This window comes from Salmo salar, chromosome 03 (genome assembly GCF_965601325.2).
Source record: "Salmo salar chromosome 03, fSalSal1, whole genome shotgun sequence".
NCBI classification, from domain to species: domain Eukaryota; kingdom Metazoa; phylum Chordata; class Actinopteri; order Salmoniformes; family Salmonidae; genus Salmo; species Salmo salar.
In genome coordinates, this window is record NC_138293.1 from 102,404,957 (window position 1) to 102,425,041 (window position 20,085).

Sequence of the window (20,085 nt, forward strand, 5' to 3'; positions counted from 1 at the left end):
TGAGGGAGGAGGTAGATCACTCAGCTGTTCTAGTGGTCTGAGGGAGGAGATAGATCACTCAGCTGTTCTACAGTGGTCTGAGGGAGGAGTTAGATCACTCAGCTTTTCTACAGTGGTCTGAGACAGGAGGTAGATCACTCAGCTGTTATACAGTGGTCTGAGGGAGGAGGTAGATCACTCAGCTGTTCTACAGTGGTCTGAGGGAGGAGGTAGATCACTCAGCTGTTCTACAGTGGTCTGAGACAGGAGGTAGATCACTCAGCTGTTCTACAGTGGTCTGAGGGAGGAGGTAGATCATTAAGCTGTTCGACAGTGGTCTGAGGGAGGAGGTAGATTACTCAGCTGTTCTAGTGGTCTGAGGGTGGAGGTAGATTACTCAGCTGTTCAAGTGGTCTGAGGGAGGAGGTAGATTACTCAGATGTTCTAGTGGTCTGAGGGTGGATGTAGATTACTCAGCTGTTCAAGTGGTCTGAGACAGGAGGTAGATCACTCAGCTGTTCTAGTGGTCTGAGACAGGAGGTAGATCACTCAACTGTTCTAGTGGTCTGAGACAGGAGGTAGATCACTCAGCTGTTCTACAGTGGTCTGAGGGAGGAGGTAGATCACTCAGCTGTTCTACAGTGGTCTGAGACAGGAGGTAGATCACTCAGCTGTTCTACAGTGGTCTGAGGGAAGAGGTATATCACTCAGCTGTTCTACAGTGATCTGAGGGAGGAGGTAGATTACTCAGCTGTTCTAGTGGTCTGAGGGAGGAGGTAGATTACTCAGCTGTTCTACAGTGTTCTGAGGGTTGAGGTAGATTACTCAGCTGTTCTAGTGGTCTGAGACAGGTTGTAGATTACTCAGCTGTTCTAGTGGTCTGAGGGAGGAGGTAGATTACTCAGCTGTTCTAGTGGTCTGAGACAGGAGGTAGATTACTCAGCTGTTCTAGTGGTCTGAGACAGGAGGTAGATCACTCAGCTGTTCTGGTGCTCTGAGACAGGAGGTAGATCACTCAGCTGTTCTAGTGGTCTGAGACAGGAGGTAGATTACTCAGTGTTCTACAGTGGTCTGAGGGAGGAGGTAGATCACTCAGCTGTTCTAGTGGTCTGAGGGAGGAGGTAGATCACTCAGCTGTTCTAGTGGTCTGAGGGAGGAGATAGATCACTCAGCTGTTCTACAGTGGTCTGAGGGAGGAGGTAGATCACTCAGCTGTTCTAGTGGTCTGAGGAAGGAGGTAGATCACTCAGCTGTTCTACAGTGGTCTGAGGGAAGAGGTATATCACTCAGCTGTTCTAGTGGTCTGAGGGAGGAGGTAGATTACTCAGCTGTTCTAGTGGTCTGAGACAGGAGGTAGATCACTCAGCTGTTCTACAGTGGTCTGAGGGAAGAGGTATATCACTCAGCTGTTCTAGTGGTCTGAGACAGGTTGTAGATTACTCAGCTGTTCTAGTGGTCTGAGACAGGAGGTAGATTACTCAGCTGTTCTAGTGGTCTGAGACAGGAGGTAGATCACTCAGCTGTTCTGGTGCTCTGAGACAGGAGGTAGATCACTCAGCTGTTCTAGTAGTCTGAGGGAGATGTTAGAGTACGAGCGTTTTCAAGTGAAACGTTAATAACAATTTGTACAGTTCTTATAGTTACTTGTTACATTTGACTGTATAAAAGTTAGTATTACTACTGATTACTCTGAGAGTGAGGCAGATATATATTATTACTGTGTAAAACCTAGCAGTACTACTGATTTCTCTGAGAGTGAGGCAGATATATATTGATACAGTGTAAAACCTAGCAGTACTACTGATTTCTCTGAGAGTGAGACAGATAAGTAGCATTTAGCAACAAAAAAACATGATTATTTGTCTCTCTGAAATGAAACCATCAGGTGATAGATTACAATCAAATACATGTCCGTTATTGAACAACCCCATGCCATGATTAGATAGTGAGAAAACACAATAATTTATTTGATCATTTCTTTAAACAATAAAAGTATAATATATAATATAATTTACGAACATTTCTGAAAATTGATATATAGGATTTTTGGAATGAAACTCTTCTAATGTTTCCCCATCTGAGCTCAGAGTAGATGAGAGATGTAATGTTTGTCTCTGTTGTGTGGAAGTCCAATCAAGGAGGAGAATCTAGCCTCCCCTGTACCCAGCTGTATGTCCATGAAGAGTGACATGTCTATGGAACGTCCGATAGACTTTAGAGAGGGAGACTTTTCTACTGAACAAAGGTAAGAAAAACTCATGGGTCATGGTCAGTGAGATAAACAACACTGTCTCTAGTCATTTCTCCTCTCTCATTTTACCATTTCCTTTTGTTGTTTTCATAATCCATAGACTAATCATTTTGTCCATTTCATAGTCCTAATTCCCTCCATGTGTTCGTGTGTGTGTGTGTGTGTGTGTGTGTGTGTGTGTGTGTGTGTACTCCCTGGATGAGGAGATGTAATCTCATGTTTTGTCCACAGAAACCAACAGGAGAGATCAGAGTCAGAGATTCTCAGTGGTCAGTCTTCCCAGAGTCATCAAACAGACCTGGACTCCATATTCAGTGTATGTGGTCCTGTTATGAACATTTGTTTTTGTTTCCTCAAGTAAAGTTGATCTGTCAATCATTCATCAGTGTGTTAATGAGAAAGCATTTCTTCTCTTGCTTAACTTATTCACTTAATTTTTTTCAGTTGCTTGAAGAGAATATTATTACATTTGTAAAGAACGAGCTGAAGATGTTCAAGAGGATTCTTAGTCCAGAACTCCCAGAAGGCTTTGAGAGTCAGAAGCAGGATAAGGAAGTGGTGGGTGCTGAAGATGAGAAGCAGGAGAGAAGTGCCAGAGAGGGGGCTCTGAAGATCACACTGCACGTCCTGAGGAAAATGAACCAGAAGGAGCTTGCTGACACACTGGAGAAATGTAAGAGCTGTCTGCCGAATGTTGAATGCAGTTTTATAACATTTAAAAGCTGTAGCTAAAGTACAGCTAAGGTAGCTATGTAACTCAATGATATTGTAGCAGCCTTAACAAAACACCTAGTGACCTCATCAAGTAGCAGCAGGGATGTGTTGTGTTGATTAATTTAGAGAGAGAGAGAGAGAGAGAGAGAGAGAGAGAGAGAGAGAGAGAGAGAGAGAGAGAGAGAGAGAGAGAGAGAGAGAGATCGGGACAAGGTATCACGTCTGGTGAACAGGTCAGAGTTCCTTATCCACAGGCAGACCAGTAGAAACTGGATCAGCAGCACTACGAGAGAGAGAGAGAGAGAGAGAGAGAGAGAGAGAGAGAGAGAGAGAGAGAGAGAACATTAATAATACCATCAATAATAATATAATCAGTCACACCAGTCTGTAATGCATTATGAAAACATTTACACATTTACACAGTCAGTTAAGATACTAAATTATTATAATTTAAAACTTTGTAACAGTCCTACAATACTGTAGGCATTAAAACAGACGTAATATTAATATCCTCTATGTTATTCCTAGATTCAGATGAGCTTGCTGTGATTTGCCAACGTGAACTCAAATCTAATCTAAAGAAGAAGTTTCAATGTGTATTTGAGGGGATCGCTAAACAAGGAAACCCAACACTTCTCAATAAGATCTACACAGAGCTCTACATCACAGAGGGTGGAACAGGAGAGGTCAATAATGAACATGAGCTGAGACAGATAGAGACAACAACCAGGAAACAAGCAAGACCAGAGACTCCAATCAAATGTAACGACATCTTCAAACACTTAACTGGACAAGACCAACGTTTCAGAGCTGTGCTGACAAAGGGAGTCGCTGGCATTGGAAAAACAGTCTCTGTGCAGAAGTTCATTCTGGACTGGGCTGAAGGAAAAGCAAATCAGGATGTACAATTTGTATTTTCATTTCCTTTTCGGGAGCTGAATTTGATGAAAGGTGACAAACACACTTTCATTGAACTTCTCAATCACTTCTCAATGGAAACCAAACAATCAAGAATCTACAACTATGACAAGTACAAAGTTCTGTTCATCTTTGATGGTCTGGATGAGTGCCGACTGCCCCTAGACTTCCAGAATAACAAGATCTGTTGTGACGTCACAGAGTCAACCTCAGTGGATGTTCTGCTGACAAATCTCATCAAGGGAAATCTGCTTCCTTCTGCTCTCATCTGGATAACTACCCGACCTGCAGCAGCCAATATGATCCCTTCATGGTGTGTTGACCAGGTGACAGAGGTGCGAGGGTTCAATGACCTACAGAAGGAGGAGTACTTCAGGAAGAGATTCAGTGATGAGGACCTGGCCAACAGAATCATCTCACACATAAAGACATCAAGGAGCCTCCACATCATGTGCCACATTCCAGTCTTCTGTTGGATTTCTGCAACAGTCCTTGAACACATGCTGAAACATAAGAGAGAAGAGATGCCCAAGACTCTGACTGAGATGTACACACACCTTGTGGAGTTTCATACCAAACAGAAGAATGAAAAGTATCTTGGGAAAGAAGAGACAGGTCCACACTGGAATCAGGAGAGCATTCTGTCACTGGGAAAACTGGCTTTTCAACAGCTTGTGAAGGGCAATCTGATTTTCTATGAAGAAGACCTGAAAGAGGCTGGCATTGATGTCAATGAAGCCTCAGTGTACTCAGGATTGTGCACACAGCTCTTTAAAGAAGAATGTGTTCTGTACCAAGACAAGGTGTACTGCTTCGTGCATCTGAGCATTCAGGAGTTTCTGGCTGCTGTATATGTGTTCCTCTCATTCATCAACAACAATGAGAATCTAATGGCCGAACCGCAATCAACGTCCATTAACTATTTTGCGCTGAAGCCTGAAGCTACTGTCTACAAGAGTGCTGTGGATAAAGCCTTACAAAATGAGACGGGAAACCTGGACCTTTTCCTTCGCTTCCTTCTGGGCCTCTCACTGGAGTCCAATCAGAAGCACTTACGAGGTCTACTGACAAAGACAAGAAGCAGCTCACAGAGCCATGAAGATACAGTCAAGTACATCAAGAAGAAAATCAAGGAGAATCCCTCTCCAGAGAGGAGCATCAATCTGTTCCACTGTCTGAATGAACTGAATGACCATTCTCTAGTGGAGGAGGTCCAAAGCTACCTGAGATCAGGAAGTCTCTCAGAAGACAACCTGTCACGTGCACAGTGGTCTGCTCTGGTATTTGTGTTGTTGACTTCAGAAAAGGAGCTGGATGTGTTTGACCTGAAGAAATACTCCAGATCAGAGGAAGGTCTTCTGAGGCTGCTGCCAGTGGTCAAAGCCTCCAGAGCTGTTCTGTGAGTACATCAAATGACATATAAGAACAAATCATCAGGAAGAAATATTCAGTTTAGATTAACCTCTATGTGCTAGGCCAGTTGAATCCTGTGGCGCGTTATTCAAATCCTTAGAAATGCTATTACTTCAATTTTTCAAAAATATGACTATTTTACACCATTTTAAAGATAAGACTCTCTTTAATCTAACCACACTGTCCGATTTCAAAAAGGCTTTACAACGAAAGCAAAACATTAGATTATGTCAGCAGAGTACTGAGCCAGAAATAATCAGACACCCATTTTTCAAGCTAGCATATAATGTCACATAAACCCAAACCACAGCTAAATGTAGCACTAACCTTTGATGATCTTCATCAGATGACAACCCTAGGACATTATGTTATACAATACATGCATGTTTTGTTCAATCAAGTTCATATTTATATCAAAAACCAGCTTTTTACATTTGCAAGTGACTAGCATGTGACTAGCATTCCCACCGAACACTGCCGGTGAATTTACTAAATTACTCACGATAAACGTTCACTAAAAGCATAACAATTATTTTAAGAATTATAGATACAGAACTCCTCTATGCACTCGATATGTCCGATTTTAAAATAGCTTTTCGGTGAAAGCACATTTTGCAATATTCTCAGTAGATAGCCCGGCATCACAGGGCTAGCTATTTAGACACCCAGCAGGTTTAGCACTCATCAAAGTCAGATTTACTATAAGAAAAATGTTCTTACCTTTGTTGTTCTTCGTCAGAATGCACTCCCAGGACTTCTACTTCAATAACAAATGTTGGTTAGGTCCAAAATAATCAATCGTTATATCCAAACAGCGGCGTTTTGTTCGTGCGTTCTAGACACTATCCTAAAGGCTAAATCAGGGTTACGAGCATGGTGCAATTCGTGACAAAAGAATTCTAAATATTCCATTACCGTACTTCGAAGCATGTCAACCGCTGTTTAAAATCAATTTTTATGCCATTTTTCTCATAAAAAAGCGATAATATTCCGACCGGGAATCTGCGTTTAGATAAACAGACAAAGGAAAACAAAGCATTTGGTCGAAGCGGGCACGCCCCTAAGCCCATAGTACTCTGAGTGGCCACTTGCCAAAAGCGATAAAGTGTTTCAGCCAGAGCCTGCCTCGATATCGTTCAACGTTTTCCCGGGCTCTGAGACCCTATGGAAGACGTAGGAAGTGTCACGTTATTGCACAGATCCTGAGTCTTCAATAAAAAGAGCCAAGATGAAACACTACTTCTCAGACAGGCCACTTCCTGCTTGAAATCTTCTCAGGTTTTGGCCTGCCATAGGAGTTCTGTTATACTCACAGACACCATTCAAACAGTTTTAGAAACTTTAGGGTGTTTTCTATCCAAAGCCAATAATTATATGCATATTCTAGTTACTGGGCAGGAGTAGTAACCAGATTATATCGGGTTACGTTTTTTATCCAGCCGTGTCAATACTGCCCCCTATCCCCAACAGGTTAAAATATTTATTATTGAAAAACTTACTGAATCAGTGCATTGGTATAACATTATGACCATACAATTCTAGGAGACGGAAGATTAATCTATATGTTGTTTGAGAGAATAAACCAAATGCATCTGACACTAGTTAAATTAACAGTGTGTTTGTGAAGTCATGATGATTTCTTTGTCAGGCTGTCAGGCTGTGGAGTCACAGAGGAAGGCTGTGCTTCTCTGGTCTCAGCTCTGAGGTCAAACCCCTCACACCTGAGAGAGCTGGATCTGAGTAACAATGACCTGAAGGATTCAGGAGTGAAGCTGCTCTCTGCTGGGCTGGGGAATCCCCACTGTAAACTGGAGACTCTGAGGTCAGTACTCCTGTATTTGGTCAACAAGTGATAACTGTTCACCAGATCCACATGTGTTTAACAGGCACACATAGTCCACACCATATGTGTTTGGACAGTGAAGCTTACAGTTTTAAATGTGGTGCTATGAATCAAATCAAATCAAATCAAATGTATTTATATAGCCCTTCGTACATCAGCTGATATCTCAAAGTGCTGTACAGAAACCCAGCCTAAAACTCCAAACAGCAAGCAATGCATGTGAAAGAAGCACGGTGGCTAGGAAAAACTCCCTAGGAAAAACTAGAAAGGCCAAAAACCTAGGAAGAAACCTAGAGAGGAACCAGGCTATGAGGGGTGGCTCTTCTGGCTGTGCAGGGTGGATATTATAACAGAACATGGTCAAGATGTTAAAATGTTCATAAATGACCAGCATGGTCAAATAATAATAATCATAGTAGTTGTCGAGGGTGCAACAAGCACGTCCGGTGAACAGGTCAGGGTTCCATAGCCGCAGGCAGAACAGTTGAAACTGGAGCAGCAGCACGGCCAGGTGGACTGGGGACAGCAAGGCATCATCATACCAGGTAGTCCTGAGGCATGGTCCTAGGGCTCAGGTCCTCCGAGAGAAAGACAGAAAGAGAGAAAGAGAGAATTAGAGAAAGCATATTTAAATTCACACAGGACACCGGATAAAGACAAGAGAAATACTCCAGATGTAACAGACTGACCCTAGCCCCCCGACACATAAACTACTGCAGCATAAATACTGGAGGCTGAGACAGGAGGGATCAGAAGACACTGTGGCCCCATCCGATGATACCCCCGGACAGGGCCAAACAGGCAGGATATAACCCCACCCACTTTGCCAAAGCACAGCCCCCACATCACTAGAGGGATGTCTCCAACCACCAACTTACCGTCCTAAGACAAGGCCAAATATAGCCCACAACGATCTCCGCCATGGCACAACCAAAGGGGGGGGCGCCAACCCAGACAGGAAGACCACGTCAGTGACTCAACCCACTCAAGTGACGCACCCCTCCCATGGACGGCATGGGCTTGAGTATTTGGGTATGCTCCAGCATTTTGGATTTAAGATAGATTGTTTCATATTAGGCGACAGTACAGAATGTCGCCTTTTATTTAATCCCCTGAACAAGGCAGTTATAATGTAAAAACTTCTTAGGGATAGCGTCTAGTTTCCTGAATTTCCGCCTGACTGACATACCCAAATACTCAAGCCCAAAAGCTAGGATATGCATTTAATTGGTAGCATTGGGTAGAAAACACTTAGAAGTTTCTACAACTGTTGAAATAATGTCTGTGACTATAACATAATTGATATGGAACAAAAAAATCTGAAGAATATCCAACTGAATTTGTTTTGTTTTTTAGGCCGCAGGCTCTTCCAATGCAAACCTATTGGCTATATGTAAATCCGGTTCCCAGATTGCAATTCCTATGACTTCCACTAGATGTCAACAGCCTTTATTCAAGGTTTCAGGCTTGTTTCAAACCCCTCACATTCATACTACTTTCCGTATGAAATATTATAGTTTATTTTCATTTAAGACTTGTCACGCCCTGACCTTGGATATCCTTTGATGTCTCTATTTTGGTTGGTCAGGGCGTGAGTTCGGGTGGGCATTCTATGTCCTTTTTCTAAGTTTGGTATTTCTTTGTTTCGGCCGGGTATGGCTCTCAATCAGGGACAGCTGTATATCATTGTTGCTGATTGGGAGCCATACTTAGGCAGCCTGTTTTCCTTTGGGTTTTGGTGGGTGGTTAATTTCTGTTTAGTGTTTTGCACCTGACGGAACTGTTTGGTTGTTCTTTTGTTTGCTTGTCGCATTAGTGTTCAGTTTTAACATTAAAATGACGAACACTTACCACGCTGCATTTTGGTCTGATTTCTCTTCCCCTTCATCCGAGGACGACGAAGACCGTTACAGAATCACCCACCATAAGAAGACCAAGCAGCGTGGATTGGAGCATCGGGTTGATGGATGGACTTGGCAGAAGGAGCGAAGATTCTGGGAGGACAAGTTATGGGAGCTACGGGAGCCCGAGAGGCAGCCTCAAACATTTATTTTGGGGGGGCCCACAAGAAGTTGGCCTGAGTCAGGATGGAATACTGAGCCAATTTCCCGTGCTTATAGGAGGCATCGTAGTACTGGTCAGGCACCGTGTTATGCGGTAGAGAGCACAGTGTCCCCAGTACGCGTTGAGAGCCCGGTGCGCTACATCCCAGCTCCTAACATCTGCCAGGCGAGAGTGGGCATTGAGCCGGGGCGGAGTGTTCCAGCTCAGTGCATCTGGTCTCCGTTGCGCTGTCTCGGTCCAGGTTATCCTGCGCCGGCGCTGCGTACTGTGTCTCCGGAGCGCTGGGATGAATCAGTCCGTCCTCTGCCTGTGCGCCGCCCGCGCCGGGCTAGGTTGGGTATTCAGCCTGGAAGATGGGTAACAAGCCTACGCACCAGATCTCCAGTGCGACCCCACAGTCCAGTACGCCCTGTTCCTGCTCCTCGCACTAGCCTTGAGGTGCGGGTCTCCATTCTGGTACCTCCAGTACCAGCCCCATGCACCAGGACTCCAGTGCGTCAGCCCAGTCCAGCTCGTCCTGCTCCTGCTCCTCGCACTAGCCCTGTGGTGCGTGTCCCTAGTCTGGCGCCTCCTAAGCAAGCCCCACACATCAGGCCTTCAGTGCGCAGTTCCCGTCCAGAGCTTCCGGCAACAGTGCCCCGTCCAGAGTGTCCGGCAACAGTGCCCCGTCCATAGTGTCCAGCAACAGTGCCCCGTCCAGAGTGTCCGGCAACAGTGCCCCGACCAGAGTGTCCGGCAACAGTGCCCCCGTCCAGAGCTTCCGGCGATAGTGCCCCATCTAGAGATGGCCCAGAGTCCGAAGCCAGCAGCGATGGCCCAAAGTCCGGAGCCAGCAGAGACAGCCCACAGTCCGGGACCGACAGAGACGGCCCACAGTCCGGAACCGACAGAGACGCCCTCCAGTCCGGAACCGACAGAGACGCCCTCCAGTCCAGAGCTCCCAGAGTCGCCCTCCAGTCCGGGGCCCGCTGCGAGGGTCCCTAGTCCGTGGTCGGCGGCAAGAGACCACGCTCTAGGGGAGCCATTAAAGTGGGGTGAGCCAGCGGTGGAGCGGGGTCTGCGTCCTGCTCCTGAGCCGCCACCACGGGTAGATGCCCACCCGGAACCTGCCCTATAGGTTTAGGTTTTGCGGCCGGAGTCTGCACCTTTGGGGTGGTACTGTCACGCCCTGACCTTGGAGATCCTTTTATGTCTCTATTTTGGTTGGTCAGGGAGTGAGTTGGGGTGGGCATTCTATGTCCTATTTTCTATGTTTGGTATTTCTTTGTTTTGGCCCGGGTATGGCTCTCAATCAGGGACAGCTGTATATCGTTGTTGCTGATTGGGAGCCATACTTAGGCAGCCTGTTTTCCTTTGGGTTTTGGTGGGTGGTTAATTTCTGTTTAGTGTTTTGCACCTGACGGAACTGTTTGGTTGTTCTTTTGTTTGCTTGTCGCATTCGTGTTCAGTTTTAACATTAAAATGATGAAAACTTGCCAAGCTGCATTTTGGAATGATTTCTCTTCCCCTTCATCCGAGGACGACGATGACGTTACAAGAGTACCTGAGGATTAACCTGTCTGGGCTAGGTGGGATGTCAGCGTCCCACTCTATTCAACAACCAGTGGTATACCGTGGCGCGAAATACAAAAACCTTAAATGCTATAACTTCAATTTCTCAAACATATGACTATTTTACACCATTTGAAAGATAAGACTCTCGTTAATCCAACCACATTGTCCGATTTCAAAAAGGCTTTACAGCGAAAGCAAAACATTAGATTATGTCAGGAGAGTACCCAGCCAAAAATAATCACACAGCCATTTTCAAAGCAAGCATATATGTCACAAAAACCCAAACCACAGCTAAATGCACTCCTAGGACATTATGTTATACAATACATGCATGTTTTGTTCAATCAAGTTCATATTTATGTCAAAAAACAGCTTTTTACATTAGCATGTGATGTTCAGAACTAGCATACCCACCCAAAACTTCCGGTGAATTTACTAAATTACTCATGATAAACATTTACAAAATACATAACACTTATTTTAAGAATTATAGATACAGAACTCCTTTATGCAATTGCGGTGTCAGATTTTAAAATAGCTTTTCGGCGAAGTTTACCAGTAGCCTTTTTGGATTCCTTTGTCTGCATGTTGAACGAGTGGATTACTGAAATCGATGGCACCAACTAAACTGACTTTTTGGATTATAAAGAAGGATTTAATCTAACAAAATGACCATTCATCTTGTAGCTGGGACCCTTGGGATTGCAAACAGAGGAAGATCTGCAAAAGTAAGTGATTTATTTTATCGCTGTTTGTGATTTTGTGACGCCTGTGCTGGTTGAAAAATATGTTGTTGTATGGTGCTGTCTTCAGACAATCGCAATGTATGCTTTCGCTGTGAAGTCTATTGTAAATTGGACAACGCAGTTCGATTAACAAGATTTTAAGCTTTTAAATTATATAAGACACTTGTATTTTCATGAATGTTTAATATTACAATTATTTATTTGAATTGCGCGCTCTCCAATTTCCCGGAAGTTGTCGACTGGTGTCCCGCTAGCGGGATCTACGTTCATTTGTATGCTACCATGATTATGAATAATAATGAATGAATGATGAATGAGAAAGTTACAGAGGCACAAAGATCATACCCCCTCTGTTATTGGTAATGGTGAGAGGTTAGCATGTTTTGTTGTAGTCTCTGTTATTGGTAATGGTGAGAGGTTAGCATGTTTTGTTGTAGCCTCTGTTATTGGTAATGGTGAGAGGTTAGCATGTTTTGTTGTAGTCTCTGTTATTGGTAATGGTGAGAGGTTAGCATGTTTTGTTGGAGGCCTTCTACTGGATCTAAACTGTTCCTGTTTCCGGTCACAACTTGCAGACTTGTTTACGCTGCTGTGCGTTTTGTTGCCGATCTTACTTTGCTACCTGATGGATTTTTACTTTTTCATTACCGTATATTTTTACTTTTTCCCTCACTCAACTTTTTTCATTCAACTTTTTCACCCCGGAGGTTTTATCTGGACATGGTTCGTCAGGACTTCAAACAGCCGAAGCTAAGTAACATTAACATGATGCCTTCTAATTGCAGTCGTTGTACTTATAATATACAGGAGAACGATCGCCTTACGGCAAGGATAGCTGTGCTGCAAGCCCAGCTTCAGACGCGATCGTTAGGCAAGGGTAATTTCAGTGTAGGAAAGGATGAAACAGCGTCTGTGCCACCAGTAAGTACAGATAGTAACGTTAGTATAAACCCCCTCGCACGGTCCCCGCAGCCGGACATCTTTCTCATGGCTTCTGGAGGGAAACGCTGTAGGAATGCTCAACCGGTGTCGCTTATTCAGCCGACAGAAACTTTCAACCGGTTCTCCCCATTAAGCGAGTCGGAGTCGGAGGCCGAGATTTCTCTGGTCTCTACTCCTCCCGTTGTGGGGTCTGAGACGCCGACGGCTCCCACCATTAGCTCTGACAAATTGAAAACCCTAGTCATTGGCGACTCCATTACCCGCAGTATTAGACTTAAAACTAATCATCCAGCGATCATACACTGTTTACCAGGGGGCAGGGCTACCGACGTTAAGGCTAATCTAAAGACGGTGCTGGCTAAAGCTAAAACTGGCCAGTGTAGAGAGTATAGAGATATTGTTATCCACGTCGGCACCAACGATGTTAGGATGAAACAGTCAGAGGTCACCAAGCGCAACATAGCTTCAGCGTGTAAATCAGCTAGAAAGATGTGTCGGCATCGATTAATTGTCTCTGGCCCCCTCCCAGTTAGGGGGAGTGATGAGCTCTACAGCAGAGTCTCACAACTCAATCGCTGGTTGAAAACTGTTTTCTGCCCCTCCCAAAAGATAGAATTTGTAGATAATTGGCCCTCTTTCTGGGACTCACCCACAAACAGGACCAAGCCTGGCCTGTTGAGGAGTGACGGACTCCATCCTAGCTGGAGGGGTGCTCTCATCTTATCTACGAACATAGACAGGGCTCTAACTCCTCTGGCTCCACAATGAAATAGGGTGCATGCCAGGCAGCAGGCTGTTAGCCAGCCTGCCAGCTTAGTGGAGTCTGCCACTAGCACAGTCAGCGTAGTCAGCTCAGCTTTCCCCATTGAGACCGTGTCTGTGCCTCGATCTAGGTTGGGCAAAATTAAAAATGGCGGTGTTCGCTTTAGCAATCTCACTAGTATAAAGACCTCCTCCATTCCTGCCATTATTGAAAGAGATTGTGATACCTCACATCTCAAAATTGGGTTACTTAATGTTAGATCCCTCACTTCCAAGGCAGTTATAGTCAATTAACTAATCACTGATAATAATCTTGATGTGATTGGCCTGACTGAAACATGGCTTAAGCCTGATGAATTTACTGTGTTAAATGAGGCCTCACCCCCTGGTTACACTAGTGACCATACCCCCCGTGCATCCGGCAAAGGCGGAGGTGTTGCTAACATTTACGATAGCAAATTTAAATTTACAAAAAAAAACAATTACGTTTTCGTCTTTTGAGCTTCTAGTCATGAAATCTATGCAGCCTACTCACTCACTTTTTATAGCTACTGTTTACAGGCCTTCTGGGCCATATGCAGTGTTCCTCACTGAGTTCCCTGAATTCATATCGGATCTTGTAGTCATAGCAGATAATATTCAAATTTTTGGTGACTTTAACGTTCACATGGAAAAGTCCACAGACCCACTCCAAAAGGCTTTCGGAGCCATCATCGACTCAATGGGTTTTGTCCAACATGTCTCTGGACCTACTCACTGCCACAGTCATACTCTGGACCTAGTTTTGTCCCATGGAATAAATGTTGTGGATCTTAATGTTTTTCCTCATAATCCTGGATTATCGGACCACCATTTTATTGCGTTTGCAATCGCAACAAATAATCTGCTCAGACCCCAACCAAGGAGCATTAAAAGTCATGCTATAAATCTCAGACAACCCAAAGATTCCTTGATGCCCTTCCAGACTCCCTCTGCCTACCCAAGGATGTCAGAGGACAAAAATCAGTTAACCACCTAACCGAGGAACTCAATTTAACCTTGCGCAATACCCTAGATGCAGTTGCACCCCTAAAAATTAAAAACATCTGTCATAAGAAACTAGTTCCCTGGTGTCGTGACGTTGTATTAGTTAATGTGACGACTGTTGCTCATTGAATGATTAACGGTTTATAATTGCGTTATTAAATTAATTAAGCAATGAATCAAGCAATTATTAACTCATCAACCTGGGGCACCATGGGAACAGTATTTTGATTGAGTTTCTATTTCCCAAATTAACTCAAAGGATATCAGAATATTGATTTTACAACAGTCGCTAAATTAATCAATTTCCTCTACAGTCTCATTCTGAACGTCGCATAATCCGGGAATCTGCACGGACCCGGGCTTCACCAATGAGTATACCACACCAATCTTAGTTGATTATTTATTTACTAGCAAGCTAAAATGATGATAAAATTACACATACACAAAACACAGTCTAGATATTGATTAGGACTTAGTATAACGGGCCAACACACTATGGCGCGTGTTACCCAAAATGGGGATTTAAAAGAGAGAGAAATCAAGAAAGTACATGAGAGAAATATACATTTGGATTCATTTGTCAGCCATGCTTATTTAAACCTGGCCTTGCCCCGAACTGCCGCTCTTATGGGTCAGAATATAATGATGTAATTACGTGTTGGAGGTCTCAGGTGGGAAGCTCCGCGTGTGTCGTTTAGGCTTCTCTGTGACGCACTTCTCCGGCGCAACTCTCTGGTTGTCCTCACGATGTCAGTGTCCTTCTTGGCTAAGTGGTCTGATCCCTCGCCCTTGATCTGAAAGGGGTCTTCTGAGGACAGACAGCTCTGTAGCTCAGAGCTCACAGCTTCGGACTCGAACGGTGTCTATACCACGATTCAATGGAGAGTGTGGTTCGGCTTGAATTCACCCGCTTAGACACAGCTACTCGTCCGTAGCTCGTGTAGAAAAAGATTTCTTTGTCTTCAACCTTGTGTTTCGTTTTGGGGTTCGTTGACTTTGTTAGACCTTAGCTGCAGCTTGGGGTCACTTAGTCTCCTTGTTAATTCTTCACTCTCCTGTCTTATACCCTAGGGTCAGAAGTGGGCGTAACCGCCTTTAGGGCAATTCTCTGGGCGGACCAAGTAAAGGGGCAAGGCCTAGATTTGACTAAAATCCTATTTTAGACACTACCTTCACATCTCATCTTTACCAAAACATTCTCTTTGATTTGGATATTTTCCACACAACGTACAATGTATAAACATCAGGCATATACTGGGAAAACTCTTAAAGGTACAATGTTTTCATAATAACGTCATCTCTTAACCTTTAATAACAATTCAAAAGTTACATACATTTTCATATTCCACCTCTCGTCATGACCACCATTGTGGCTGACGGAAACCATTGTTCCAAAGTCCCTTTATTGCATGTTTTAATGTTCTGAGGCCAGTTCTCCATAGTGAGAGGACAAAGGAATTTCTCAGTGGCCTAAGGTTTATTATGGCGTGAGGGGTCATAAAACCCCCACATCTTCAGACCCCTAGATCTCTCCTCCTCTGTTGGGGTTTTGGGAGATAATCTGTAGGGTGGTGGTCTCCTGTACCCTGACCTGATCAGGACAGTCATGACAGTCCCCCTCTGGTAGGTTCAACTTGGAATGATTCTGCATGTTGCAACCCACCATAAGAATGACCATCGGATGTCCTGGTCTGTGGATCATCAGAGCAGCCCCCCCCCCCCCCCCCTTTGGTGGTTCACCCTGGTAGGCTTTCCGCAAGCTGTGGATCACCACCAGAATGGACCTAGGAGGTCTGGCAGTGGCTCTGTGTTCCGGCCCGTCGTCTGGTTATCCCGGCCAGTGGACCTAGGCAGTAACTTGGCAGACGTTAATAATGCACAACACTCAGGCAATACATCATTACATTTCCTCCCCAAACGAGCGGCGTCTTGGCTCTAAGGCTTCCTAAGTGTCAAAGGTAATGAAACAAAAAATTTGAATAAAAACATAAAAGTATACAAAATATGTCTACCACACCTTAATCATCTAATATGGACTATGTTCTATATATGTCCAAGATCTAGGCTAAATAGCTCTATCATGGCATTGTCTCTAATGTCATGTCTAGGGTGATCCTACTTGCAGGTGGGTAGTTAAGGCACTTGGAAAAACTTGGCCCCTGAAGGGCAAAGCTTACATTAGGGACATTACTGGGCTGACCTAGCGAGTTCGGGAGAGGAGGCTGGGACTGGGCCCTGTAAGAGGGTTTCCGGATCCATTGCCAACTTTCCAAAAATCGGGATCGCTTCCGTCCCACGGGTGATCCTAGTATAAGACCTCATTAGGTCTTCCATTACACGTGTGCGCCTGTGTACGTAGTAGGTGCACACGCCAAGGGAAATGAGACCAAGGATCACAGTCAGGATACTGTCCGGCACCGTCCAAGAGCGGGCGACAGACCAATCTTTTGGTCTGTAGTCAGTCAGGTCGACTAACAGTGCCTCATCCAGTCCGCTAAGATCAACAGTCATGGGTCCCTCGTACTGGATTTGGTATTGAATGGCTTGTGGTAACTCAAGGGAACGTTTAGCAAAAGCGTCCGGCATTTCAATCTCTGTGTCTATCCGGTCGTCGGGAAGGTGGTATAGAGCGAGGTCGTCTACGTGAATAATCGCCCCCTCTGGTACCGTAACAAAAACAGTCTGGTTGGGGAGGTTCAATTGGGTGATGGAGTCATGGCGTTCGTAAGTCATAGTGGCGGACGCGAACGGTGTGTTGACCAACCATCGGTTCCCTACCACCTCCACTTGTGTGGTGGTGGCCCCATCCCTGGCTGTTAGTTTGGCTCTACAGCGTTCTTCGCTGGTGATAGCTTTAATACCACAAAGACGCTCGGTGTTATCCCTGACAAATGGTTTGATAGGACAAAGGTAGTGGACATCTTTGGTTAGAGTACACATTAGCAGGTTAGGGGTGAGATAGAAATCTGGGTTGTTTTCCTGGTAAGCTACAACTGGGGGCGTGGCAATCTTTACGTGGGTACTGTCGCGCCAAAATCCTACATTGAGAACCGTTTTCAATCTATAGATATTCTCCAGTTCAACAACCGGCAGCGTCAGTAGAAAACCCACTTCATTACGATCAACATCAACGTGTATTGGCATGGCCGACCCCAGAATATAGGCCAAATGTGACTGTAACGGCCTTATCGTGGTTGAAGTAGCTGAGGTCAATATGTCGTGCACCATTGAGGGGCACTAGATATGAGGGGATTCTATTCATGGCCAAGTCGTCCATAGAAGAGCTAACTTCACGGAGAAAATCCTCCAGTAACAATCGAACCAATTGGACATGGGCATAGTCATGGTTCATGACCTCTGCTCGCTTTCCTACAGACAGGATAGTTTTGTTCAGGAGAGTAGCGTGTGTGTTGACCACCAGAATAGTGTCCTGGAGAGACTTTCCCACATGTTGCAACCTAAGGGCCTGTGCCTTCATCTGTTGCTGGATAAGTGGCATCTCTTCAGTAATCTCCCTAACATTCCTCTTGACTGTGGCTAGACTGACTGCGTTGACGGCAGTGGTACCTAGGCAAATAGTGACCCTACGGCTGCCCCTATAGATAGTAGCGCCCCGACAAATCGTTTTTCTCGCCTGGGCTCAGCTAGTTCTGACTGTGTTATTGTGAACTTTTGGAGTTGGGCCAACATATGGGCAGTGTCTTGCTGGGCGTGCTTAATTGCCTGGCTGGTCCAGTCAGCCCCGGCCCAACTCAAATGCGCCGCAGGTGGAATGTGTTGGCGGTACACATTCTCTGCATCTAGGCAGACATATACCCTCTGCGTGTGTACTCGGCAGTTAGTTATGAGGAGTCCTGGATCGTCGCGGAGAACGATTCCCGTAGGGGGTCCGTTCGTGATTACGTCTGCTGGGTTGGTTTTGACCAGGGCGCAGAGTGTCAGGATCATCCAAAGGAACTCCATCCTACAGAAACGCATAATCAGAGATTGTTGGATTATTTCAGTTATTTGTATTCGTAAACAAAAATTGTTTCGACAACTATTTTTCTGTTTTTCTTATTTTTAATCAGTACAGCGCAGGACATTTACATTACATTTACATTTAAGTCATTTAGCAGACGCTCTTATCCAGAGCGACTTACAAATTGGTGCATTCACCTTATGATATCCAGTGGAACAACCACTTTACAATAGTGCATCTAAATCTTTTAAGGGGGGGGGGGTTAGAAGGATTACTTTATCCTATCCTAGGTATTCCTTAAAGAGGTGGGGTTTCAGGTGTCTCCGGAAGGTGGTGATTGACTCCGCTGTCCTGGCGTTGTGAGGGAGCTTGTTCCACCATTGGGGTGCCAGAGCAGCGAACAGTTTTGACTGGGCTGAGCGGGAACTGTGCTTCCTCAGAGGTAGGGGGGCCAGCAGGCCAGAGGTGGATGAACGCAGTGCCCTTGTTTGGGTGTAGGGCCTGATCAGAGCCTGAAGGTATGGAGGTGCCGGTGGAAGCCAGTGGAGAGAGCGGAGGAGCGGGGTGACGTGAGACAACTTGGGAAGGTTGAACACCAGACGGGCTGCGGCGTTCTGGATGAGTTGTAGGGGTTTAATGGCACAGGCAGGGAGCCCAGCCAACAGCGAGTTGCAGTAATCCAGACGGGAGATGACAAGTGCCTGGATTAGGACCTGCGCCGCTTCCTGTGTGAGGCAGGGTCGTACTCTGCGAATGTTGTAGAGCATGAACCTACAGGATCGGGTCACCGCCTTGATGTTAGTGGAGAACGACAGGGTGTTGTCCAGGATCACGCCAAGGTTCTTAGCACTCTGGGAGGAGGACACAAGGGAGTTGTCAACCGTGATGGCGAGATCATGGAACGGGCAGTCCTTCCCCGGGAGGAAGAGCAGCTCCGTCTTGCCGAGGTTCAGCTTGAGCTGGTGATCCGTCATCCACACTGATATGTCTGACAGACATGCAGAGATGCGATTCGCCGCCTGGTTATCAGAAGGGGGAAAGGAGAAGATTAATTGTGTGTCGTCTGCATAGCAATGATAGGAGAGACCATGTGAGGATATGACAGAGCCAAGTGACTTGGTGTATAGCGAGAATAGGAGAGGGCCTAGAACAGAGCCCTGGGGGACACCAGTGGTGAGAGCGCATGGTGCGGAGACAGATTCTCGCCACGCCACCTGGTAGGAGCGACCTGTCAGGTAGGACGCAATCCAAGCGTGGGCCGCGCCGGAGATGCCCAACTCGGAGAGGGTGGAGAGGAGGATCTGATGGTTCACAGTATCAAAGGCAGCAGATAGGTCTAGAAGGATGAGAGCAGAGGAGAGAGAGTTAGCTTTAGCAGTGCGGAGAGCCTCCGTGACACAGAGAAGAGCAGTCTCAGTTGAATGCCCAGTCTTGAAACCTGACTGATTAGGATCAAGAAGGTCATTCTGAGAGAGATAGCAGGAGAGCTGGCCAAGGACGGCACGTTCAAGAGTTTTGGAGAGAAAAGAAAGAAGGGATACTGGTCTGTAGTTGTTGACATCGGAGGGATCGAGTGTAGGTTTTTTCAGAAGGGGTGCAACTCTCGCTCTCTTGAAGACGGAAGGGACGTAGCCAGCGGTCAAGGATGAGTTGATGAGCGAGGTGAGGAAGGGGAGAAGGCCCCCCGGAAATGGTCTGGAGAAGAGAGGAGGGGATAGGGTCAAGTGGGCAGGTTGTTGGGCGGCCGGCCGTCACAAGACGCGAGATTTCATCTGGAGAGAGAGGGGAGAAAGAGGTCAAAGCACAGGGTAGGGCAGTGTGAGCAGGACCAGCGGTGTCGTTTGACTTAGCAAACGAGGATCGGATATCGTCAAACTTCTTTTCAAAATGGTTGACGAAGTCATCCGCAGAG

The 20,085-nt window shown here is 45.6% G+C and overlaps 1 protein-coding gene across 1 annotated transcript in view; it reads left to right on the plus strand.

Moving 5' to 3' along the window:
- LOC106586013 (NLR family CARD domain-containing protein 3) overlaps window positions 1–20,085 on the plus strand; it is a 94,698-nt gene that overhangs the window by 55,158 nt on the left and 19,455 nt on the right. The window contains exons 4-8 of the mRNA XM_082972973.1: window positions 2,108–2,224; window positions 2,462–2,546; window positions 2,675–2,903; window positions 3,479–5,261; window positions 6,924–7,097. Coding sequence (XP_082829099.1) covers window positions 2,108–2,224; window positions 2,462–2,546; window positions 2,675–2,903; window positions 3,479–5,261; window positions 6,924–7,097 — 2,388 coding nt within the window. The remainder of the gene's footprint in view (window positions 1–2,107; window positions 2,225–2,461; window positions 2,547–2,674; window positions 2,904–3,478; window positions 5,262–6,923; window positions 7,098–20,085) is intronic.